The sequence below is a fragment of the Primulina tabacum genome, chromosome 16, assembly GCF_025594145.1.
Source record: "Primulina tabacum isolate GXHZ01 chromosome 16, ASM2559414v2, whole genome shotgun sequence".
Classification (NCBI taxonomy): Eukaryota; Viridiplantae; Streptophyta; class Magnoliopsida; order Lamiales; family Gesneriaceae; genus Primulina; species Primulina tabacum.
Window position 1 is genome coordinate 27,388,081 of NC_134565.1, and position 26,482 is coordinate 27,414,562.

General features: G+C 35.6%; 2 protein-coding genes across 2 annotated transcripts; both read right to left on the minus strand.

The window, feature by feature from the left end:
- Nucleotides 1–6,535: 6,535 nt before the first annotated feature.
- LOC142529760 (mannan endo-1,4-beta-mannosidase 7) lies at nucleotides 6,536–8,770 on the minus strand. The gene is made up of 5 exons (XM_075635386.1): nucleotides 8,291–8,770; nucleotides 8,024–8,218; nucleotides 7,816–7,938; nucleotides 7,308–7,510; nucleotides 6,536–7,198 (listed from the first exon to the last, which is right to left on the minus strand). The coding sequence occupies exons 1-5, from the start codon at nucleotides 8,618–8,620 to the stop codon at nucleotides 6,823–6,825; spliced, it is 1,227 nt and encodes a 408-aa protein (XP_075491501.1). The 5' UTR covers nucleotides 8,621–8,770; the 3' UTR covers nucleotides 6,536–6,822.
- A 6,394-nt stretch (nucleotides 8,771–15,164) lies between these two features.
- Nucleotides 15,165–25,463, minus strand: LOC142530151 (GTPase ERA-like, chloroplastic). The gene is given in 9 exon segments (XM_075635944.1): nucleotides 15,165–15,521; nucleotides 15,673–15,753; nucleotides 22,859–22,960; nucleotides 23,058–23,156; nucleotides 23,325–23,450; nucleotides 23,845–23,958; nucleotides 24,029–24,169; nucleotides 24,942–25,206; nucleotides 25,208–25,463. Coding segments are annotated over 9 exon segments (1,221 nt in total). The 5' UTR covers nucleotides 25,414–25,463; the 3' UTR covers nucleotides 15,165–15,434.
- Nucleotides 25,464–26,482: the final 1,019 nt, after the last annotated feature.

Below are 26,482 nucleotides of genomic sequence, written 5' to 3' on the forward strand. Positions count from 1 at the left end.
GTGGATGGTGTTAGATGTATAGGATGCTGGCTATACCTGTATAAACAACAACAATGAAGCCAATCAGAACTACCATATTTTGGCAACACTGGCAGAAGTCCTATGGGAACAAAGTCGTGTGCGAGGGGAACATGTCAATCACCTTTTGAGGGCTCATGCGTATAATGGTGCACCTAGCCGTCCTGCGAGAGGTGCAAATCCGATTTTAGACAGTTAAGAGAGTTGGGACCCAAGGAGTTCACTCGTACTACTGACCCTGTTGTTGCTGAGAGTTGGATATGATCATTTGGAGACTATCTTTGAGTTTTTGGAGTTGAAAAACATAGACAAAGTGAGATGCATGATTTTTATGTTCAGTGATGAAGCACGCATTTGGTGGGATGGTGCATGTTTTACTCTATACCTTACGATGTTGACTTGGAACGGTTTCAAAGAAGTGTTATGTGGAAAATACTTTACCACTGATAACAAAAATCGGTTGCCTGGGGAGTTTTTGAAGATTCTACAAGGGAGCATGTTGGTGGCGGAGTATCTAAAGAAGTTTTAAAGAGGGCGTTACTTTATTCCTTTGATCACGGGATAATAGCAAGAAGAATCAAAACATTTTATGGAGGGTTTGAATGCGAGTATTCAGCATTATGTTAGATTGAACAAAGTCACCACTTTTGAGAAGTAGTCGATCAGGCGTTGATGTCCCAGAGATACAGACGTGGGATGGAGAAGGATAGACAAACCTGGAGGGCGAGCTATCAAGTTAAACCACAACCATCACATGCACAACAACGTCCTCAATGGCCGAAACAAGTAGATGGCACCGCCCCTAAATTTGATGACATGGTTTCATGCCCTATGTGCGGGAAATTTTTCTCATTGGCCAATGCATGATGGACTCGATATAATAGATGAAGAGACATTCGTTTTCCATGTTGTGCGGAGGCGGACCTGCCTTGTGTTATTTCTACTTGCAAGGCTCAGGTATGACGAGTAAAGGGTGTGTGGGCTTTATAGAGAGCATTTATGTGGAGCCATAAGTTCCTCGGTCGAAATTAGATGACGTAAAAGTAGTTTGTGATTACTGAGGTATTCCCAAAGGATATAGCTAGGTTTACCCCAATTAAAGAAGTGGATTTTGGGATTGAGCTAGTCCCGTGCCATACCAATTTCAAAGGCTTCGTATAGATTAGCACCGATGGAAATGAAGGATAGGATAGAGAAATTGGAATAACTACTAGATAACGGTTTTATCAGACTAAGTGCATCACCATAAGGAGCACCGATATTGTTCGAGTGGAAAAGTATGCGGTTATAGTTGTACACTATTAATATTTTGACCGGAGACAATTAACTTGGAGACTCTATGTACTAGCATGAGCTTTGGTCCGCTTACCGACTCAATTGAGGATCATCAGATGGAGAGGTTGGGTCTAGTCTCGAAATATGTAGGTGCCAAAGAATTTAGTCAAGGATTCACCACTTGCCTACGGGTGAAGATATCATCTGTGATCTAATGAGTTAATAGTGACAACATATGTGCAATTAGGAAAACACATTTTCCTAAAGTATGTCTTTCTATGGACAGAGACTGTTATTTGCAACCCTAGATATACAAATGGTTGCAGATTCGATCGAGATATATGAGTTGAAGAGACCATAATGTACGATAACAATAAGTTAAGGTTCTTGCAGATACTATCATTGATAACTAGAGGATCATATGGCGATGCTATTAGAAGCTCTTATCATGATATGATGGGTGCAGTCAGGATTGAGTTATGACATTCTTGATCAAGGGGTTGATGAAAAGAATAAGGTTAATTAGGTTGAGCATGAATAAGAATAAATATTATTGTGAATCATTTATTCTGAATCACACGAAGTTATGAATCTATAGCTAGTTGTATTCTTGAACATATGATGGTCACACAAGTATCGGATTTTGTGTTCCCATCGAGATAGTCAAATTCAACGAGTTGAATTTCGGCTACTGTAATTTGATAGAGATAAAAAAATATTTCTAATAAAGGATTTTATAAGTGGATTCTATTATTGGAAGTTGTGGAGCTTAATTGCTAATTAAGTGAGGAGAGTGAAGCTGTCTATTTAAATAAAGGAGTTCACAAAACTGATAGTTGTCAAAAATAGATCAGTGGAAAATCTTGTCCTTCGAATTTTAAATTTTTATTATATGAACAAAATTTGTACCCTCGGTACAAGGCGCTGTCTGATCGTCGATCGGGGTTGTAAACAAGGATTTATTTAGTAAATTTAAAATCTAGTAATTAAATAATGGTATTAATAGTGGTGACTATTACAATATTCTCATGAAATTTTCTAAAAGAGTACAGATATACCTTAAATAATGAAAATAAAGAATCATGATATGATTAGAATGCTACGAAGATTGTGATATTGTATTTTTATAAATATGTAATCCCTTCCACAGCGTCTCCGCCCCGACTTTGCCGCAACAGCACCGGATTTCTGGAATTTTGACGATCCAATCTCGATGCAAATTTCGTTTAGATCTTTAATGCGATCTATAGGGATTTACAAGAAATATTATATCTGCTTAAAACCCAGAATCGTTGTAGCTAGCAATATATATGCAAAGGTAAATCAAAATTGAACATCCTATGAATGATTTATTTCACATGACGCCCAACGAAAATTTTTAATGTCAAAACTAAATTTTTTTAAAATTTTGTTGCGTTTTGGGTATTAGAAAACGGTACATCAACAGATGATTGTTGTGTGCATGAGTTTTATGTGGCATATCCTTCATGATTGGGCATCTATGTGGAGCTTTCTTTTAAAGAAAAAAGATGAAGAATGAGGAAATTATTTGGGGGAGAAGTTTTGTAGGGGTTACGAGGGTGCGTGTGCGTGTCGTGAAGGGGTGTGATGTTTTTTAAAAAATAAAATTTTTGGAGAAATCTATGCAAACACGTGGATGATGAAAAATTTAAATAATTTTAATGATCTATGACAAGTTATTACTGCTCTGGTCTTATGTCAAATTGGCTGATTACGGACTTTGGATGTTGATTTTCGGGTCGAGGTGCATCTACCAACTTATTGATTATGGGATTTTGATGTCATCCTTCAGGTCCTAACTTGGATCCATGATATTTTAAGTGGTTTTTCAAAGTTTCCGATGTGAAAGTCGTGTTTTTACATTCAAAAGTTTTTGAGAAAAAAAGGTTGATACATGTCATCATTTTACTATATAGTATTATTTGTTATTTCACGATGAATTGATGGGTCCTTAAACTCACTAGATCTCAACGATATAAGTGAGTAAGAAAAAATGAGATGGTGTTCGCCGGCGAGGATGGTTGATTCGAGGAGGATAACACTTATCTGAGCATTTATGTTTTCGCAAAAATAATTGAAGTTCATGAATTTTATTTGCTGAGTTTATTCTATTAAAAATGAGATTTTTATTTGAATTTTTTTAGATTTCAAATGTTAATTTTTATGATTTTTATTTATTAGAATGATGGCAATTGAGGAGTTTTTTTATCTTTATGAAGGGAAAAATTTGTGTTTATTTTTTTGGCAAAATTTTTAAGTAATTAAATTGCACGTTTCGGCCTTCATGCTATGCTTAAAAAAATTAAATTTCTGCATTTTTATTTAAAAATTTACTGTATGTTAAGTTAAAAAATTAAATGTTTAATGTTATTTTTACGGATTTTTAAAAGTTATGATATGATATAATCCTAATAGGTGGTATATCTTTTATTGAGAATGTGGACACATGTTAGTAATATTTTCGTACTTCTAGTAATATATTGTGTATTGAGTAGGTAATATGAAATTTAAACTTAAGTTGATTTAGTTGTATTGAAACAAAACTGGGCCATTGAGTAGACACCACAACATATTCAACCACTAAAGCCGAATACATAACTGAATCGACTGCAGCAAAGGAGGATGTTTGGATGAGAAATTTCGTCCCAGAGTTGGGGAATTATTATTTCAAATAGGTAAGAAATATTGAATTCTCAATTGTGGTCTTCTTTCAACCTTATGGATTTATGATGGAGAGAACATGGGACATATGGTTAATAATATTCTTGCTATTGGAAAAAATTTTACTCTATATTTTGGATCAATTGGACATGCATTATTACTATATAGATTGACTAAAATATTTTATATGTGTAACTTAAAATGGTGCAATTATAAGATTGAGATGTTTCATGTAATGACCTATTTATTATGAGATATTATATGGTTTGTATTGATTATTTAATGAAAATTAATTTTTGTTTAAGATAGATAAAAATAAGTTTTCAAAGGTACTTTGTATTAGAGAAATTTCTTGATTAATTTTGGATTTACTTCTTGAACTTATCTCTATGATTGGTATCACTTCAGAACTAAGACTTACAGCTTTTACATTTGGAAGTGTAACTGTCAAGCATAAGTTAACTTAAGATAAAAATTTGTTTGGGGAATAATAAAATATTTTTGGGAAGACTAATATATGATAAATTGGGATAAATTTATGAAATCGATTTTTGATATTCCAATATAGAAACTGAATATAAGATCTAGCCTAATAAAGAATATATGATTAATAATTACGTTGGGAGGTAGATTAAAATTTTATATCTTCAATATTTTTTGAGATTTTAAGAGTTTTAATGTAATTTTATTGGGTATTAGGCTATTAGCTTCAGCTCCAAGTTTTCATGCAAGTGTTCAGTTCTACTTTATGATTTTTCAAAACAATGTTAAAATTTTGATTTCTTTTGGTAAATAAAATTACGAGAAAACAATGATATTTTAGCACAAGTGAAATTTCTATCATTTTCACATGAGTGAACAAGTTTGGGTAAATTAGGGTTTTGTGATTAGGTAACAACTTAGTGAAACTAACAAAGATTTGATGGGTTCTAGCTCTGATCGAGTACGTCTTTACCGAGCTTAACCGATGAACTCGTACGGATTGTTGCAGCAGAGCATGTCTCCATTCTATCGTTTCAGTAGCTCTTTAGTGTATTTGGATTGATTTATAAAAATCCATGCGTCTAAGTATTTGACATGAAAACCAAGAAAGAATGTCAATTCGACATTCATGCTCATCTCAAATTTTTCTTGCATCGACTTGACAAACTTATCACAAAGTTTTGGGTTAGTCCAGTTAAATATAATATTGTCAACATAAATTTGTAATAATAAAGTATGATCATTCTTAAAAAAAATAAAGAGATTTTTTTTCTACAGAACCGGTTGTGAAATCATAATCAATCAAAAACTGTGATAAGGTGTCATACCAGGCTTGTAGTGCTTGTTTTAATTCATACAAGTCTTTATTTAATCTAAACACATAATCAGATGAGGTATGATTGATAGAATGTGGTGGTTGTTCCACATATATTTTTCCTTGCAGTAGGTCATTCATAAAAGCACTCTTTACTTCTATTAATTTTTTAAGTTTTTGTAAGAAGCGTAAGCAAGGAATATTCTAATTTCATCTAGCATAGCTACTGGTGCAAAAGTTTCACCAAAATCTATGTCATCTTCTTGCCTAAATTTTTGTGCGACTAATCTTACTTTATTCCTAATCACAATTCCATTTTCATTAAATTTTATTTTTATAAACCCATCGAGTTCTTATGACTAACTGACGAGTATTCCTAGGAACTAAATACCATACTTTGTTTTATCAAACTGATTAAGTTCTTCATGCATAGCTTCTATCCAGCTATTGTCTAAAAGTGCTTCATCTATCTTCTTAGGCTCCAATTGTGAAATAAAAACAGCATGCAAGAATTCATTAATCATTCGTTGTCTAGTTTTTAGATGTGTTGAATGGTTACCAATCACTACCGAGGGTGGATGAGTTTTACTTCATTGGTAATTTGGTTCAAGTGGATTGCTATAGGCATTTTTTGGAATAAGATCAGTTTGGTTTTCCTCGGTCCGGTTCCCATCAACTTGGTTCTTGATAATTTTATTCTCATCAGCTTGGATATCATCATTCTGGTCCATGTCAGCTTAGTTCAGATCAGTCTGATTCTCATCAATAGTTCTCTTGTTTTTTTCCCTAGCTGACTGATCTAAAATCTTTGGTGCCGGTGATTGATAGATCCTCTTATTCGCATTGAATTATCTTTGTTGTCATATGTCAAATCAATATCTCTTATCTAATTGCTCTGATCAGCTAGGTTAGTTTGATAATCAATCAGTTCGATTTTCATCAAATACAACATGAATTATTTAATCATATACTAGTGTTCCGTAGCACAGATGCGTGTCATATTAAAATTTTTTTTGTGTTTGATAATTTTATGTAACAAATATTTATTATTTTATTAGGCTATGATATTTATGCACTAAGATTTGTTGAAATAGTTTGAACTTTTAAATAAATTCGAGATAAATTAGAGAAAAAACGAAAAAGATAGATAGATATACATAAATTACTAATTAACTAACAAAAACAAAAAATTGATTAGCTAGTATAACGAAGAGTAAAATTGTAGAAGAAATTTAATTTGACGTCAGTCTGACACAACAAAGCTAATTAATATGAGCCGCTCAAAATATGATATAGTTTTTTATCCTTCGCTATTATCCACATTCATGGAAGTTTACATCAGTACAAGTAGAGATCTATGTATTCATCAACCGTCAACCGATCGAATTCGCATATTGAGACAGCCATCAACTCTATAGACTCCCCTGGATGACCATTTTCGATCCATCTCTAAGAGTAAAACACAACACTCGTACTCGTTGGGATATATATAGATATTGTATTTAGATATAGCATCAATTTCCAATGGATTTCCCTCTGTTTCCACAAAATCATCGAGCCCTGTAAACTATTTTTCTGATTTCGTACAGTCTGCGAGCTTGTTCAGCTATCAAATTTGCTGTAGACGAGTTCTCCTCCAGGATTATGTCGTACCCGTCTCGAAAAGAGTCCATTCCTTGGGCTAAAAGCTGCCAGAAGAGGCCTCCAGACGCAGCTCCACCGCGCTTGGCGGAGGCATAAATCTTGGAATACACAGTGTTGAACACCATGTCTCTCTGGTATGGGCTGAAACTGGGATCTTTCCAAGATTTTCCAAACTCGGCGATGAGTAGTGGCTTGTGAAGAACATTCTCAGCATCTTGAATATGTGCATCCAGCCAATTGCTCAAGAAATACAGTTGGCTTTGATCGTTTGAGCTGTATAGCCTAATCATTTAACAAAAAAATATGTTGAGAGTTACAAGATCTTGGCACATCTTATATCATTGAACCGATGTAGGATCGTAATATCTGCAAGGTAAGCATATGCACTTACCATTGATCAGGATAGGAGTGAACGGTAGCAAAATCTATGGCAGGTATCCGATTGTTTGCTATGAAGTCGGTTCCTGAGTTAAAATGAGGATTGAGATGGGTCCTCTGGGGAGTTGATTGTCCATAGAATCCTTCTATACCAGCTTCAAGTAAATGAATTCTATCAATGGACTTCACATAGAAGGCCATTTCCGTTATCCAGGTCTGTCAAAGGAAAAAGAGAGCAACACATGCATAATTAGGACCACAGCTCACCAAGAAATTAGGTGGACTAAGAAATACCAGTTCTTGTCATTTATTTATTCCCAACCATCATCATGTAATTCAGATGGTTGGGGCGGACCAACCCTTTTTGCAGTTTATTTGCATGTTCTAGGCCTAAAGATTGTGTGTTGAATCTGACAGAAGTGGAGAAGAAAACAAATGAATTGGGTCTATCTATAAAGCATGTAGCAAATAAATATTAGGTCTTTTAAACAGAAAAAAGAATGAAATTTTTTTCATGAAACCTGAATGGTTCTGCCTGACGGATCTGAAGTGCATCTGGGCTCATTCATTAGTTCCCAAGCCATAATTGTTGGATCATTTTTGTAAACGACTCCGGTAATATGGTTGTATCGATTAAGAACGGTCTGTAAAAAAATCATACCCAAAATACAAAAAATTCAGAAGTCAAAAGATTCTCACTCCAACGTATAACAAATGCGTGAAGATTACCCTGATATGATTCTTGTAGAATCCCTTGACAAGAAAGTCTGTGAAGAAATCATCATCAGAATTGAGATATTGCCCTTTATTTCTAGCCCAATTCACATACTGTTTCTTTCCTCCAAAACTTTCATAGTTATTAGCCAAGCTTAATATCAGCTTAATTCCGTATCTTCTAGCCTCAGCTATAACAAAATCCAACCCCTTTACACACACATAATGTATTAGAATCTTGAAACAAAATATATATATGTATATATATTTAAAACGTGAGACCTGAAACATTTGCTCATTATAAGATCCAGGAGCATACTGTAAAGCCCGGTAGCCACCATCACTGAAAGCCCAAGTTCTTGCGACAGTGAGGCCATGGCTTCTGGCTTGGCGGAATGTGGCGGATACTTTTGGCCTCTGAGAAGGGTCAGAAGCCATATACATGAGCCAGTAGGCATTGAAGCCATTGGCATAAAAAGGGCTTCCATTCAGCATGAACTGAATCCCTTTGCTTCTGATGAACATGTCTCCATTAACAACAATCCATTTTTGTTGGAGGAAAAAGAACAAGAAGAAGATAATATTTAGCATTGCTGCCAAATCTGGCTTCATATTGGGTATTGAGCACTCTTTCTATTAAGTTTGAGGAACACTATGCTGCTGCTTCAGCTTAAAAAAACCGTGATTTATGTAATTTGAAAATATAATAATAAAAAGAATTGGGAAAATATCAACCTCGCCACAAATCAAGGAGGCGATGGGTGATTGATGAATTTTGGGCCAACCTTATTTATTGCCTAATTATCATAGGACTACAAAGATAGGAATAGTTTTTGCATACATTTCATGATTGAATTATATGTATATTCACATACCCAAATATCCAACATCTAAGTATGGATCTTGTTGTGCCATGTGTGAGGCTATGATAGATTATGTACCCTATAAAATAAAAATATGACACATCACACTCTAAGTGGCCCAAATCAATAAGATAGATTGAAAGATAAAAACCCATCAATTATTTCCTTAAATCTGAATTGGTTTGGCAGTAAGTAGCGTGTTTGTGAGGAGATCGTACGATAAAGGCGTGTTTGGTGGCGAAAGTGGAAGAAATCATGAAACAAATCATGGAGATGAGTGATGTGGAGAAACCGCTCAAGCTGAGAACAAAAACAAAAACAAACGAAAGAAAATTGGACAACACAACTCAACATCACAACTCTAGCAAACTCTCTCGAAAAATTCTATAAAATTAGTTCAAGCAAATTCACTTTTTCATTTTAGATTCTAGATATTTTTCTCAATATTCATTCCAGTTTCCATGGTTTTCAGAAACTGTTGAAACATTTCATGTTCGCAATCTTGATTTTGATGCTAACAAAACTTGTTATTTTGTTTCTAATGATTTTATCTAAGTGCGCAGAAACTGGAACTGATGAGGATTCGAACTAATCAGTTATCTAGCCAAAACAGAAGTTATCGAGACGCAAACTGAAAGCGCCAACTGATCGTCCAAACTGAAATAGTTCAACTAAGATATCAAAAGACCAGTTCAACTAATTGTCCAGCTGATAGACAATTTAGCAGAAGACCTTCAGAAGACCGACCAGCTGATGAAGAGCTCAACTAATGAATAGTTCATCTGACCAGTTCAACTGAAGCAGCTAAATCAGTTTAGCTGACGAGCCAACTGATTTCACCGAACCAATTCAAGATTAGTTCAACTGACCAGTTCAGAACATCAATTAGGAATCAATCAGTTTGCAGAACAAAAGTTTATTCAATGGAATCTAGTTGTGTGCACTGATAAAAAGCTTTGGTCAAATCAAAGGACAATAATAGACGTTGCAGCAGTGCTTAAAGCCGAAACGTTCCAGAATGGCTATCGGAAAGTACAAGACAAATATCGAGGAACAGATTCAAAATGCAACGAATACAATAATTGAGTCTCACTGTACGATCAAGCTTCGCACCTATAAATAGAAGATGAAGATCAGTGAAGACCAACGAAGAGAACAAGAAGTGTGTGAAGTTCTAAAGATAAAAAAGGCATGTCAACTGCAGAGTATAAAAAAATTCTCAGTGTGTGAGAACATCTTCGTATTGTATTCATAGTTCCGTTCTCACACACACACACACACCATCACTCACATTTACAGAGAGTTGAGATTATTGACTAGCTGAGTGAGTCTTGCACAAAGACGTAAAACTTATATATGTAGTATTTGACACATAGACATTAAACAAGTCTTGGCTGGAAGGTGCTTCCTTCAGTCTAGGCTAGGAGTTCAGTTAGGCAGCAGGGTAAGTCCTCAGCTGAGTGGGTTTGTACAAGGCATTGTATAAATCAAAGTCTTCTAGTTGAACCTACCCGAGATGGTAGAAGGGGTGACGTAGCTCCAAACATCCATAAACATATCTTGTATATTTAAATGTTTAACATTTGTTTTCAAATTGATTTGATTAGTTCGAGCTATTATCAGTTCAGTTCTTACCATAACTGAATTGATATATGCAAAAAATGATCCCCCTTATATCAGTTAATCAGTTTACACATGTTAAAAGCTTTAAAATGATTAGCTTTATTAATGAAGGATTATTTCGTGTATTTTGCGCTTGGTTAAAACCAAACTCGATCTAATTCATCAATGTTTATATTCTTAGAACACGAGCTATTGCAGCTCATTGAGAATATTGTGTTTGAAGCACCTTCAAAGGTGCCCGAACCGATCCATCAGAAACTTTAATATAATTTTATGCTTTCTAAATTCTTACAAATTATTGTAGATATAAAAATTATGTTGGGAGTTTTATGTCTTCAATTTCCAGACTTTTTTTCTTCGTTTTTAGCGTAATATTTTCTTAGGAGATTAGAACTTATGACCAAATTTGGTTCCTAGGCCGTTTGAATTTTTAGAAATTATATCATTTACATCAATTGGCGCTTTTAAGCACCTGACATTATCGCATTCCATAAAAATTGTGAAAACACACACATATATATATGTATATATCCAATATGTGAGTGTTAAATCAGTAGTGTTCATATAAAAGTGCATGATGTATATACAACATATCAAAATTATAATATATAAAAATTATTAAATTATATAAATTTTAATGGGATATAAGTAAAAGTGGTAAAGTTATACAAAGGGTCCCGAGTGGTTGAAATAAATATACAATTTAAAGCTTATTTGCAGCAATAGTATTACACTTTTAAGGTCAAAGACCGTCCCATATTAAAGCTAGGTAGCACTCGAATTAATTTTCATAACTTTCTCATGTTACCGTCTTTAATAATATTGAATTAATGTAAAAAGAAAAGCGGAAAGGAATTAATACATCTGCTTTTTGCATTAAACCCGGCTGAAATTTATGGATGTCATCTTCTTTTGCTATGTATTTTTCTTATTTTATTTTTCCTATTCCTGATTTCTATCCTTCTGTAAAAAAGAGATTATCTATGCTATAATATGTAAAACCTTTAGGATAATTATATTTGATGATATTAATCAATGTCCAAATTTGTCCTTAACATTTTTCTTATTTAAGAATTAATGTGCAAAAAAGTAAATTATTTAATCAAAAACATCTCATATTATTTTGCCACTAGCTCATTATTCTAATAATTATCTTATAACATGTAAGGAAATGCTATAAATAAATTCAAATTTACAAAAATAAAATTCATTTCCATATAATATTTATATTATATACACATGCAATTCATGTTCTCGGTATACTAGTAAACAATATCTTCAAACCACACAAATATACAAGACCAAATATAGATTTAAGTATAATTAGAAATATTGTCAAGAAAATACAAAATTTTGCAAGGAAGTTGTTAATTACACTCCATTTTTTGTTATTTGCGCTCTATCTGTGAATAATATCGACACATAATTACACGTGAAGTGGAACGTAGATATCACAAAATAAAGAATAAATATCAACTATGATTATGCAAATGAAAGTTTTTGCAACGCTCAATATTTGAATTGTCCCATCATATAATATTGAATTATCCTATATATATGATGAGAGTTACACGTTAAGTTACAAAGTGTATTTAAAAGGACTATAAAAAAATTCAGTTTTCGCGGGCGGAACACCTCTAACATAGGGACACAATTTAAACTATCCTAAATGTTTTTTTGAAAGAGTTTTTCAAATAAAATGCAATGATACTTTTGTTATGAGTAGGTTTCTTGTGAGATGGTCTCACGAATCTTTATATGTGAGACGGGTCAATCCTACCGATATTCACAATAAAAAGTAATAATCTTAGCATAAAAAGTAATATTTTTTATGGATGGTCCAAATAAGAGATCTGTCTCACAAAATACGATCCGTGAGACCGTCTCACACAAATTTTTGTCTTTTGTTATTTGAAAGGAATTTTGTAACACAATTTGTAATTCTCATTTTACGTATAACATTTTTCTTAAATATTAATCAATCGTTCTATTTTGTCTTTTAGAAACTATCGTTCACCCAAGTAGAAAGGGTTGGAGGGGGGCCAAAAACCAATAAATGTAAAATAAAATAATAAAATAAAAAATTCTAAATGTTCTATAACTAATTAAACTATAAAATTTTGAATATTTAATATTTGTTTGTGAATGACGCAGCCAAAATCTGGTGGTAATTAATTGATTCAAGACGTGCAGTGCAGCACGGTCTGTCCCCCAACAACACAATCAATACGATCCCAATCCAATGCCAAAAAATATGTACTATGTTGAGTGTAATAATTGTCCTTTTTTGGTAGAGCGATCGAACCGTGGTGCTTGAGCTGCTGTGCAGTTTAAAAGATTTGAGTTGCACCATTACCATTAGCTATAGCTTTTGGTAAAGCGGTAAACACTCGGCCCCAACAATTGGTATCAGAGCTAAGGTCACGGGTTCGATTCCCATTGATTGCAAGAAGTATAATTATTGGGAGGGAGATTGTTGAGTGCAATAATTGTCCCTGTTTGCGGTTTAAAAGATTTGATTTGCACCATTACCACTAGCTATAGCTTTTGGTAAAGCGGTAAGTGCTCGGTCCTACATATTAATTAATTGGATATATGATCTCATTCATTGTACAGACACCCCATGTTCGTTTATGTTATAGATTGGTCCATTCAACAGAGTTTTGATTCATCGAGTTGCTTCGGCTTCTATGGTTTCTTTGCTAATCAAACCCCAGCTGTGTTGAATCTTCGAATATTATAGTATTTGGACACACAGACAATCACACCATATTCTTTGCCTTGAAATGCATAAAACTTGTGGACACAAAACCATGGAGGATAGTTAAAAGCAAGAAAGATACAAAAATCATACATTTCGGTCACATGCCATTATCTTCATATTCACATTTCCAGGATTTATAATGTAATTAGTACATCATGCAGTTTCCAGTTCGGCATAAGTATCAATGTCGTAGATAACATCAATTAACTCCTTCGATACACATACACACGGAGAGAAAGGGATGGTGAACAAGGTAGCCAGTAAAAGTAAATCAGACACGTCACGCCCCGAGACCTACGCCTCAGGCCGTAGATGACATCCGACGTTGTTTAAACATTTCATTGAAAACAATAAGTTTCGTAGCAAATAGTCAAAAATCAGTCTGATTCATAAAAAGAAGATTGTCTTTATATATGTGAAATATGAATAATGCGGACGCTGTTCTTACAACGAAAAGTGCGAAATACGGAAGCGAATAAACTATAATCATGAAATGAGGGGCTTGGTCTTCATAATTCTGGATTTCTTCACCAACCTCAAAATTTATCTTGTTCCGTTTCTTCCACCTGTTTTTCATTATTATCTAGGGAAAGACGTAAAGGGGTGACCGTTTTGAGAAACACTCAGCAAATAGGGTCGATTGAAGACCAGAATAACAAGTTATACATATACATATCTTTAAAGTGGTCATTTTTCAGAGCAGAAGTAGAAAATGGAAAAGACAGCGTTCGGAACTTATATCGATCAGATCATCTTAAACAAAACAAAATCTTAATAAAACAAATTCTTATCAAATCAGAATCACATATTGAAAACATATCTTACAATAATGACCATGAGTTATCATTGATCTTGGGTTCCCTCTGAGGCCTTCTCCCACGTCTGGACTCCCTCTGATGCTTTTTCCCATAGACAGGCTTTCCTGATGCCTCATAATTCGAATCATATCAAACAAACTTATCCCAATGGCACAAAACGGACAGATAAAATGAAACGGACTGAACGAATCGGATCGCAAAAGATGCAAATGCGAAGGAAACGATTCAAAACAAAACATACAGTATACGATCAATTTTTAACACGTACATAAGTCTTTAAAACATATATAACCCCACTTACGCTGATTCAAAGGTGCGATTTCGAACTTGATCGATACTTGAACGTAACCTTCGCCGAACCTGGGCAGAGCTTGAACGTGAATTGGACGGCATTATGAGCAAGACTTGGGCGTGATATGAAAGCAAAATAATGCCTTAAAATGTTGGCTAGACGATGTAGAAACTTGACTAAAAGCACACGATCTCGACAGCTACTTGCTTGAGAAGGCCGAACTATGACGATTCAAATGAGATTCCATTTTTATTTTATTGTTGCTCAACTCCTGAGGGAACTTCTTGGCTTGACTATAATCGATCATTTGGACAGATTAACACCTTAAGATAATATCTACTTGCTGCCCAAAATTTAAGGGCACAATAAGGGCCGAATTTTTGGTGAGTTTGTGAAGGCTTTTTGGAGTATGAATTGTCTAGACCATGAGTGGAATTTGTAGGTTGAAAAATGACATATCGAGGGCCATATGGCCGAAATCTTGGAGCCCAGTCAACCTCCATGATGGTCTATTTGCTTAACCACTTCACGTCATTTTGGTTTACTAAAAAGTCATCTTTTACACCAATGTTCGACTCCTAGCTCATTAATTGACTGCATTTTATTGTCATTTAGGACAATATGGATGAGCTTCTTTGAACTAGATATTAAGATCCATGAGCCAAGGGTTTGCGTCACCGAGTGGCTACAGTTTGGTCCTTGCGGTTTTGCGACGTCTCGAGCTCCATTATACTGGATTTTGCACATCTTGAGCTGAAATTTTAAATCCAATTGTTGAGCTTTTAATTTGATAAAGTTGAGCTAAAAATCCTGAATTTATTTCTTGAGTGATTTGCTTCGAAAATCCGGGTCTTCACAAGATATATCATGTGCATAAATGTCTGGTAAGTAAAAGAAACTCATCTAGAAAATATACTTCGTTACAGGAAATGGACAATAATAATACAGACATCATCCTGCTAACAAAATATGAACACAGGTGTCTTGACTGGTACCTTGATCAGCCGCTGCCCAAAAAATCATCAGCCATATGGGGATTTTACGACAGGAAGCATGGAGTTCTACATCACAAAGCTTGAATTTGCCCCCCATAGCCATAGTGTTTAAGTAGCCCTTCATTTTGCCTCCAATTCTCTTTTACCTTGACTTCAACCTGAAATTTTTTATTTTCCCAGTAATCATTATTGCAACAAACACTACGAAAAGTAGAAAAGAAAATGATACAAAGTCTCAACTAGCGGTTGAAATTTTCACAATACTTATTTCTCATGCAGAGTAACATTAATAAACTAATTAAATTATACCTCAAGGAAAACTTTCTTTTGCAAAAAATCTTCTATATCAAGCCGAGCTGCCGTCGCCAGTAGTTTTAAGGCTTTTCCTTCCTGATAGTATCAAGAAAAGATCGATGTTACATACTACGCATCTCACAGGAATCTCATCCGAAGCCTTTTTCTTTATTTCGAGGCTTTCATGAAATTTGAATAAAGTGAACTTCATAGAATTACAAAATGTGCTCCATCGGATAATATCATAAATTTTGAAAAGAATGGTGAAAACGAGGTCATGAAAATATAGTAGCGTAGCAAAAGTAGGAACGCACGTAGGGTTTGGAGGTTGCAGAATGTTATTCAGAAAATTAAAATTAAGAAGTCTGATACGAGATATTAATTTATAAAGATCTACATACCTAGTTTACTCCAACAAGGAGTCCTATCTCTAGAAGATTAAATATACTTTAAATTACAAATAATAATATATCCTAATTACTGATTATTCGGATAAGATTTGTTGTTCAACATTCAACACTCCTCCTCGAGATAGGTTACATATGTTGATCATGCCCAGCTTGGAACTCAAGTCTTCAAAATGAGGTCGGTGAAGCGCTTATATTACGATGTCTGCTATTTGAAAGTGAGTGGGTATATAACAGAGATCAATGACTTTACTCTCAATCGTCTCCCTTATAAAATGTCGATACACCTCAATGTGCTTTGATCACTAATGGTGGACTGGGTTTTTGGCTATACTTATAGCTGCTTGATTATCACACACTACTCGCAAAGGTTGTCTAACTTCAGCTCATTGAGTAGTCTCTTCAACCACATTCCTTCACATATACCATGGGCTAAGGCTCGATATTCTGCCTCTGCACTACTTCTCGCCACTCCATACTGGTTCTTACTTCTCCATGTTACCAGATTCTCCCGTAAGTATGTACAATAGCCCGATGTGGAACGCCTGTCGTATGCGACCCAGCCCAATCAGCATCACTATAAGCTTCAGCATTTCAAATTGATGACTTCTTGAAGAATAGTCCCCTTCCTCGGTGGTTTCTTTTGAGATATCTCGGTACTCAGATACACCTCATCAATGTGATCTTTGGTAAGACAATTCATGAATTGACTAAGAACATTCACAGTAAAGCCAATATCAAGGTGTGTACGTGAGACATAAATCAATTTTCCAACTAGTATTTGATATCTCTTTATGTCAACAAGTAGACTATTGTTTTTGCTTCAAGCTTGACATTTGCATCCAGTGGTGTGTCCACTGGTTTGATTCCCAACATTCTAGTTTCTTAAGAGATCTATCACGAACTTCTTTCTTTGAGAAATTGAGATCCCAAGGAAGACCTGGTCACTTCCATTCCAAGAAAATATTTGAGGTTCCCAAGGTCTTTCATTTCAAATTTCTTCGAGAACAAGGCCTTCATATGCTCCATCTCCTCAATATGCCTCCCTGTAAGAGCGATGTCATCAACATAGACTATGAGGGCTGTGATTTTTCCTTTTTCTAAGTGTTTGGTAAACAAGGTATGATCCGATTGTTCCCGAGTGTACCCACTCATTTTTAGAACAAACGAGAACCGTATATACCATGCCCGAGGTGATTGCTTCAAGTCATATAAGGATTTTTTCAGTTTTCACACTTATTAGTTGTGGATTATGTCATGAACCCTGGTGGAATATCCATATAGACTTTTTTCCACTAGATCACCACTGAGGAAAGTATTATTCACATCAACCTGGTACACAAGGGACGGTCCAAGTTTGCTTCTAATGATAAGAGAACTCGGACATTATTGAGTCTGGCCACTGGAGCAAAAGTTTATTAACAATCGATGCCATATAATTGCATGTATCCTTTTGTTGCCAATCATGCTTTGAATCTTTCTGTACTACCATCAGTTTTGTGTTTCACTGGATCTAAGAGAAGATCCACTAACATCAAACTGTTCGTTTCCCATGAGGGAGATCAGTGATAGTCAAAGTATTATTTTTCTCAAGGCCTGTATTTCATCAAAAGCAGTCGTCTTCCATCGTGGGTCTTGGAGAATAATATCTATGATTGATGGAATCTGGACCTGGTCTAATCTGGATACAAAAGCTCGATATCATAGTTATTTAGGCCGCAATACGCACTAAAGCGCTAAGGTATCCTAGATTTTAAGCCTCTGAGACACATGACGAAGTACACACTTTATCGAAGTAAAACGTATTTGGCATAAATTTTAAAATTCAACATGTATATTATAATACTATAATATTACATATATTAAATATATTTAACAAATATAGCAAATAATATAAATAAAAATTCATTAATAGATAACGTAGCTTAAATCATAATGAGAAAATAAACTTTGGAATTGAAAGAATGTGGAAGCAAGAAGTTGTAAAAGCAATTGGAAAAAGAAAAAAAAAATAAGGCTGCTTATTACCTGATTTGGATCGCTAGAAATTGATAAACCAAAACTGAAGTTTCGGCCTTTTGGGCGCTGCACCTAGAATCGCAGATAGAACTTGAGGGAGATGAAAAGTTGTTGCACACTATTACAACTTACATGAATGTAAGGATTTTTTTATCATTAAATAGCTATGGGATTTGGTAGTTGGGCTTGAGTTAATTTTTATTTATGTACAAGATTTGCAGACCACTTCATGAAGCGCTCGCTTTTGCGCCTCATCCAGGCCTTGCGCCTTACCATAGAAGCGCATTTTTTTCAAGGGATGCGCCTGGGTACAATGGGTGCGCCTAGGCGCTCGCTTTTAACAACTATGCTCGATCTGCAGGTGATAAGTGTTCAAGAGAAACGAAGTAGTATATAGGATGTTATGTACATAAACCGACATCTTTCCTTAATGCAATAGGTCTATTATCAGTAATATCACGTTCAATCACAGGGAACTCATCAGTACCTTGTGTATTTTCAGTTGGCTGTTCCGGAGGAGAGTCGGGGCATGCTGAATCTGTTCACGGCGCTGTTGGGATTCTGCATGCGGTGGTTTCCTACGAGAATAAACCAGTAATGGCTTACCGGACTCCAATTGTGATTGTGCTTGCCTACACAGCTCTAATTGTGATTGGATATGCCTACACGGCTCTACTTGTGGTAGAGTATGTGTATCAGGTTCCCGGTTGTGCGATTCACTCAGTTCGGTCTCTCCCTGAATCGAAGATTTGGAATAAAAAGGGTCATGCTCAGAAAACATGACCATTGGTATAATTTCTTGGTGAGAGGTGAGAAGCACTTGTACCCCTTTTGGTTGGAGGTGTAAAACCCTATCATGAATATGTGCAAAGGTTGAGCAACAAAAGACTCAGAGAGAGATATTCTGAATGAGGAGTGTTGTAGGGAAGGAAACCTGGAGAGTTTGGATGGGAGTTTTGTATTTGAGGACATGAGAGCATTTGGTTGATTGGCAGTGAGGACAGCGTCACCCCAAAAATGCTTGGGGACATTGTGTGTGAAGAGTAAGGATCCGGATACATCAAGTAAGTGTCGATTCTCATGCTCAGAGACACCATTCTGTTGGGGATATTGACACGAGAGCTTTGGTGAACTTATACCTGACTGTGAAGGTAAGTTCCTAGAACATAATTGAAGTAATCTCGGGCCCTATTAGTTTTCAAATTTTGATGCGATTGGAGAATTGTATATGGATCATGACACAAAATTGTTTGAAAAGTGCAGATGTCTCAGATTTTTCTTTCATAAAAAATACCCAAATCATCAATAAAAAGCAAAAACCAACAGTGACCCGCAACATTTTATATATTAGAAAGACCCCAAATATCACTGTGTATGAGGGAAAATGGTTGTGATGGCTTATATGGTTGTGGTGAGAAAGTAGCACGCGTATGATTAGACAATTGACACAGATCACAAGAAATAAACCTGGAGGTTTTATTACTAAATAATGAAGGAAATAATTTCTCAAGGTAAATAAAATTGGCATGACCTAACCTATTGTGTCATAACAAAATTTCATTATCCTTATTAACTAAAGAATTAGAAACCAAAGAAAGATTGTTCCAGGCAAGACAAAAATCATGCAAGAATTTAGCGGTGCACTTGAGATCTCGATTTAAGCAACTGAGATATAGAGTACGATCCAAATCTGGGACAAACAAAACTGAATCGCGAGAAAATGTTCGAGAGAAATGGACTGTCCCAGAATCCATCGCTGTAGACCATGACCCATTCACAATTTTGACCGAGGCAGAGATTGTGTACGGGCTGTGGGACCAAAAGAGCTTCAGATTCCCAATCATATGCGCTGATGCACCTGAATCAATGATCCAACTATCTGATAACATGTGTTGTGCTAAGAAAGCATTAGGAGCAATACCTTTGTGTGCCACACTCCCAGAGCCAATAAACGAGGAATTGTTATTTGGACGTGCTTAACTGAATAATTTATGGAGCATCTCTTGTTGTTCCCGGCTAAAAGGTGGTTGTTCGGGAGTGGAACCGTCGTAGCAGAATTGGCTCGTCTCTCGCGTGCAGATTTCCAATTAGGAGGCTTGCCGTGAATCTTCCAACAAGTCTCTTATGTTTTTCACACCACGGTCGGCCATTATGCATGCTGTTGCTGGAGGCTGGAGATTTCAGTTTCAAAACGGCAGGTTGGGGGGGCATATCAGGTGGTAATTGCGCAGAAGGTGTTGGGCGATGAATGGCGAGGGCCAATCCGACAGAGTTTGGGCAATAGGTTAGGGACCCACATCAATTTCCTCCTGCTTTCTTCATGGCATATGCAGAAAAGGCGCCACACAAATTGGGCAGTGGCTTGATTGCAAGGTCCGGCCGCGGGCACCATCTAGTTGTGAATTGAGGCTTATAAAAAATTTAAATATGTGTTCGTCTCCACAATAGCCCTGTAGTGACCATCTTCTGACAAACTTCCAATCGTACACCTCAAATAGGTCTTGTTGCTGCCAGTAACGAGTAAGCGTGAAGTATTGGGTGACAAGGGCATCTCTCAGTTTGAATTCATGAAGGATGCTTGCTATCACAAACACTTCAGCAGTGTTGTCCTTGGAATAGTAAGTATCCGTAGCAGCTTCCCGGATGTCTTCTGCCGTGGGATACAACGGAAAATTCTCTCCAATATCGGGTATCATGGAGTTAATTAACCAGGACATTACCATATTGTTTTCGGCCTTCCACAGCTTAAATCTGGAGTCATCCTTTGCTACACAGCGGCTTGCGCCTCTTAAAAAATTGTCATTGCTCCCACAAATAAACATCGTCACGAATTGGGACCATCGAAGATAATTTTGGCCATTCAATTTAGGATTTGTGATTGGAATGGATGTATTACCGAAAAGTCCTTGTGTGATTGTAGGAGGTGGTGGAGGGGACGAAGAGAAACCGGAAGAGGAGGCCATGTAGCCGTATTTTGTTATGAACCGCTCACGTGCTCTGATACCATGTAGCAAAAGTAGGAACGCAAATAGGGTTTGGAGGTTGCAGAAGGTTATTCAGAAAATTAAAAGTAATAAGTACGATACAATATATCAATTTATAAAGATTTATCTACCTTGTTTACTTCAACTAGGAGTCCTATCTCTAGAAGATTAAATATACTTTAAAATACAAAATGATAATCTATCCTAATTATTGATTATTCGGATAGGATTTGTAGTTCCACTTTCAACAAGTAGTTTAGCTTGTCTGCAGTATTTCAAACAAGCACGAAAATACTTTCAAAATTTTATCGTGCCAAAAATATTATCTTGTAGAGAATTTATTTCTTTTCAAGTCAATAAATCATTATCGTGACAGCAACAGAACCTGATAGCACACTCACACCGAACCCATAGAGGGATCAGTGCTAATTCAGAGCGATGATTCAACCACTTCATTGATAATTTTCAGTTCTTCTGTTCGAGATTCTCACGCAAGCAAAACAAGTGCAAATGATTTTTTTTTTTTTGTTTTTGCGTGTAGCCTGAAACTAAAGGCCCTTTCAGTGACACGTAACGAATTGTCTCATTAAGAGTAAAAACTTACACTTACACAGCACACAACAAATAACTATGTCCTGTCTAAACGTATTGCCAAATTAACCAAGGGACAAATATTACAGAGAACTTACTTGGTATCAAGTGGATATAGCTTTTGAATTAAGACTCTACATGCAAAGAACATCAACTTAACTCAGGCAACGAAAAAGAAATGCAATTTGGTTTTAGAAATTATTTTCTTAAAACCACATCATGTAAATTATTAATTAGTTCCGCAACTAAAAAACAGTTAGCAATAAGAATATTATTGGATTAAAGCGAAACTTCACACTGGTAAACTTCAGCCATAATTGCTTCCTTTATCGAAGAGATATTTCATCTTTGAAAACACATAAGAATCAGACAGCTTCCTTTTTTAGTTCACCAATGCAAACAGGTTGCAAAATGCTTCATTTTTTTATTTTATTTTTTTGCAAATGCATGATACTAGCCACAAATGCCATATTCCGATAAATGTATTTCTTCTTCAAACTTTTGCTTAGAAAACAATGGCAGTCTCTCGCTGTTTTTTTTGGGTTACATGAAAAGTTGATGAAGCAGTGGACCAACAATGTTTTGAACTCAAGCAACAACGGATTTAAAAAAGAAAACCTTAACTGTTTGTCAAACAAGTATAACACTGATATTATACCACTTGTATTACGACCCTATTAATAGCCATGGACGACTTAAATGAAAAGTATCTAAACACACAAAGCTAAGAATTTTAGATAAACTTCATGTTTCAAATAACAATTATTTACCGTCAACCAGGTCTTACAGAGGCATAGCCAAAGGAGGGCTGGCGACTGTTGTAGCCCTCATTTTAAATTTTCTCATACAGTTATATAATTTTTATGAATTATAAATAATAAAAATGATTTTCAACCCTTCTAAAATTCTTGAGATTTGGTTTCTCTCTCTAGATGAAATTTTTTGGCTCCATTGTGGCATTTTAGGAAATTAAAAAAACAATGTTCTAAATTTTTAACCAACTAATTCCATCGGGTCAAACTCAGCATTCCTTCCAGCATAGTGCACCAATCCTGAACATTAGACTATCCAATCGGTGCAGATAAAACACCTCCAGGACTACATCAGGGCACATCTATCTTAAATAAATTGGCAAAGTAGAAGAATATAGATTCTCAACAGCTGAAAAGCGTGAACATATTATGATAGAAAAAGTTTTACCTTTCCAATAAGGATGATTCTCTGGGAGTTCTTTTCCACGATAATCTCAGCTTGAATGAAGTCTTTCGCATTTGGTCTGCTTTTATAACTAACTACATTAACCTGCAGGATTAATGAGTTTTTTCCTTGAAAAATAAATCTAAAATAATAAAGAAGTAAGTTGTATCTGATCATATCTCAAATTTCAAAATTGGTATACCTGACATGCATAAGGCACTTCATTTCTGTACTGCATAAAGATTTTTTCTCTAAGAATTTCAGCCACAAAAAATCTCTCAGGGTGCTCACTAGCAATATCCTAAAGAGGAATGGCATTATTTGATTTCAGATGTAAAGATTTACCTCTGTAAGGAGGAACACAAAAAATGAACTAACACGCGAACATTTTTCTACAGCACATTTGAAACTTATCATGAATTTCATTAAAATTGTAAACTGAATATAATAACAGCAAAAATTGACACACCTTAGGATAATAAGCTGGTCCGATTGGAAGTTTTGATAGAATCCACTCCTTAACATCATCCACCCCATGGCCATACTTGGCGCTCACTGGTATGACCTCATCTACTTCAGTAAACTTTTCATACCACTGCAAAAAATATGGTGCCTATATATAATGAATCCGCGTAGCAATATTGGAGCAAAAATAGTTAGCAGAAGCATGGGTGCAGAATTTCAGGTACAAGATTTGGTTTGGAAGGTCAAACTAGCCAGAGGATTACCATACAGGCTATCCAAAATCACTAGTCAGTTCCATGCTTCCAGAACATGATTAATTTATTTGTCTTGTTTGGGACAGATAGGTAACCGTCACTTATCATCTAATGAAATAGAGCGCATGTAAGTGACTTTTAAGATCTTAAACAAACAAAGAAACGGAAGCAGGAAAAGAGACACATAGCCAAATCATTAAGTTCAGTGCATATACCAAACAAGGTATTGCTGTGTAAGATTCATAAATAATAGCTTATCAGCAATTATACCTCAATTCTCTTGGCTATCTCTCCAGGTTTAATTAGATCTTTCTTGTTCAAAACCAGCAAGGTCGGTAACTTATCTTTGCGGTCTCCAACCCCCTCTTCCAACACGTCATCAATCTAATAGCAGCTGTATACCATTAGTTTAGAATCCAAAGTTGAATTTTGTTTTAAAAGTGAAACGCAATACCTTTTGAGGTTCCTTACAAACATCAACAACAACAATTACACAGTCTGCATTGAAGGCAGCACTTCGGACGTTCTTCATCATCATAGAATCCAACTTGTGCATTTTCTTCTCTATGACACCCGGTGTATCATAAAGTATCATCTACAGCCAATTCAATAAGAATAGCTTTTGAAAAAACTATGTCAATTGCACACGAGTATATTTCTTTTCTCTTCACTTTAAAAATGGAACACTTGGATTACATCACAGTGGATGGACGGACCATTCATGATTCACGAAAACTGTAACATAGGCAGATGAGTCCGGCCTGTTCCTCATACAGTTGTTCAAGTGAAGTTTAATTTAAAAGAAAAAAAAGGCAAAAGAACAGACAATTTAAAAACCGACAGATATTTTTTCGACGTTAGGTGCCCAATTTCTATTTTACTCAAGCAGAGACATGTGAATTTATATGTAAACTATTTAAGAAGGCCATATTAGCATAAGCACTAATATGATGAGCATCATACCCTTCATAGATATTACTACGATTACATCTGGCATATGCAAATTATCTTCTTGCAGAAACTAGCGTTTTGTAACAACGGGGGATCATAATTGCTTAGGAGGTCATTCGGTTTTGGTGAGTTCAACAACCTTGTTTCATTTGCGATTATTTATTACCATGTAGAAGCATGGGTCTCACACTGATGCATTAGTTATTCTGTAACTTCAATGAATGTAGAATCATTTACTTTTAAAACTAATGAAAAGCCACCGGAAAGAAGGAAAACTGACAGTACGAGGCCTGGTAGCAACCGTATGCTCATCAAGCACTAGCACAACACATAAATCCCAACCTACAATTGACTCGAGCAAAATCAAAAGCACCAAGGAACCAACACGGGATCAAGATATGATGGAAAACACAGACCTGAAAATCTGGAGAAGAGCAAATCCCGAGAATACGGTGTCTAGTAGTCTGTGGCTTATCAGTGACAATGGAGAGTTTCTGGCCAACCATTTGATTGGACAAGGTACTCTTGCCAACATTGGGCTTTCCCACAACGGCCACGTAGCCGCTCCGGTGGTTGGGATGACATTCCATTTCTTCCATCTCGTAATCGTCCAGCAAGAGCAACGACGTGTTTCTTTCGGGCTTTACGCTCAACGAAAGCAGCATCGACGATGAATTTTCAAGCATCATCATCGGTCATGTAATCATCTTCCTCTTCAGCAGTAGAATGCGTGGGTAATGTGTTCCTCCTGGAATTCCTTCTGTCGGTGGATACATGAGAAACCACTGGCCGAAATTGGCGACGAGTAGTACTTGTGCGGGTGCTTCGGGGATGTGTAGATACAGGGGGAGGGAAGGGAATGTTGCATCTCACTACCAATTCATTCATCCTTCCTACGTTATCCGCCCGCCCTCTTGGATTTTGTTTATTCGACGACGTCAGCTCTCTGTCATCTCAACAAAATGCTGCCAATTATTATTAATAATAAATCTGTTAAAAATAAAAATTACTAATAATAATTTTCGTTAAAAATAAAAAACTCAATCTCACAAAATATATTAAATTACACATTTTATAAAATTTTCTTCACTAAATTGTGTATATTCTTCACAAATGGATAGACACATTTATAGAATTTCTTTGAAAATAATCCAAAAATAATTACATTATTACATACATCATCACACACTAATTTTCAATATTTTCAACTCTTATTTTAAACACTCACACTTGTGATGATGATCATGATACAATGATTGTTTTCATTACGTGTTTTTATACAGACTCGTTAAAAACCTTATTAGGAAAAACTCATTGAGATAAAAACCACAGTAAGGAAAAAAGAGTGTAGCCACGTAAACTCCTCCTCGTGTTAACACGAACAATTCTTCACAAATTTTGTAGATTGCGCATCTCAATGTTATATAAAGGCTTTCTGAATATTGTCGTAGGAAGTGCCTTTGTGAAGAGATCTGATGAGTTTTCAATTGATTGAATGTAACGAATATCAGTATCTTTATTCTTTTCAAACTCTTGGGTGAATGCGAAGAATTTAAGGAGAATATGTTAGTTCGATCGCTTTTTATGTATCTTTCTTTCATTTGAGTAACACATCCAGCATTATCTTCATATAGTGTCACATGTTTTTTGTCGAATGATAATCCGCATGAGATTTTGATATGTCGTGTCATTGATTTTAGCCACACACATTCACGGATTGCTTCATGTAGTTCAATAATCTCGACGTGATTTGATGAAGTTGTTACGAGTGTTTGTTTCTGTGAACGCCAATAAATTGCAGTGCCTCCACGAGTAAATACATATCCGGTATCAGAACGTGCCTTGTGTGAATCAGATAAGTATCCAGCATCAACATAACCAACTATACTTTGATTGGTATCTTTTGAATACAAAGTCCTAAGTCTGTCGTTCTTCGTAGATAACGGAATATATGTTT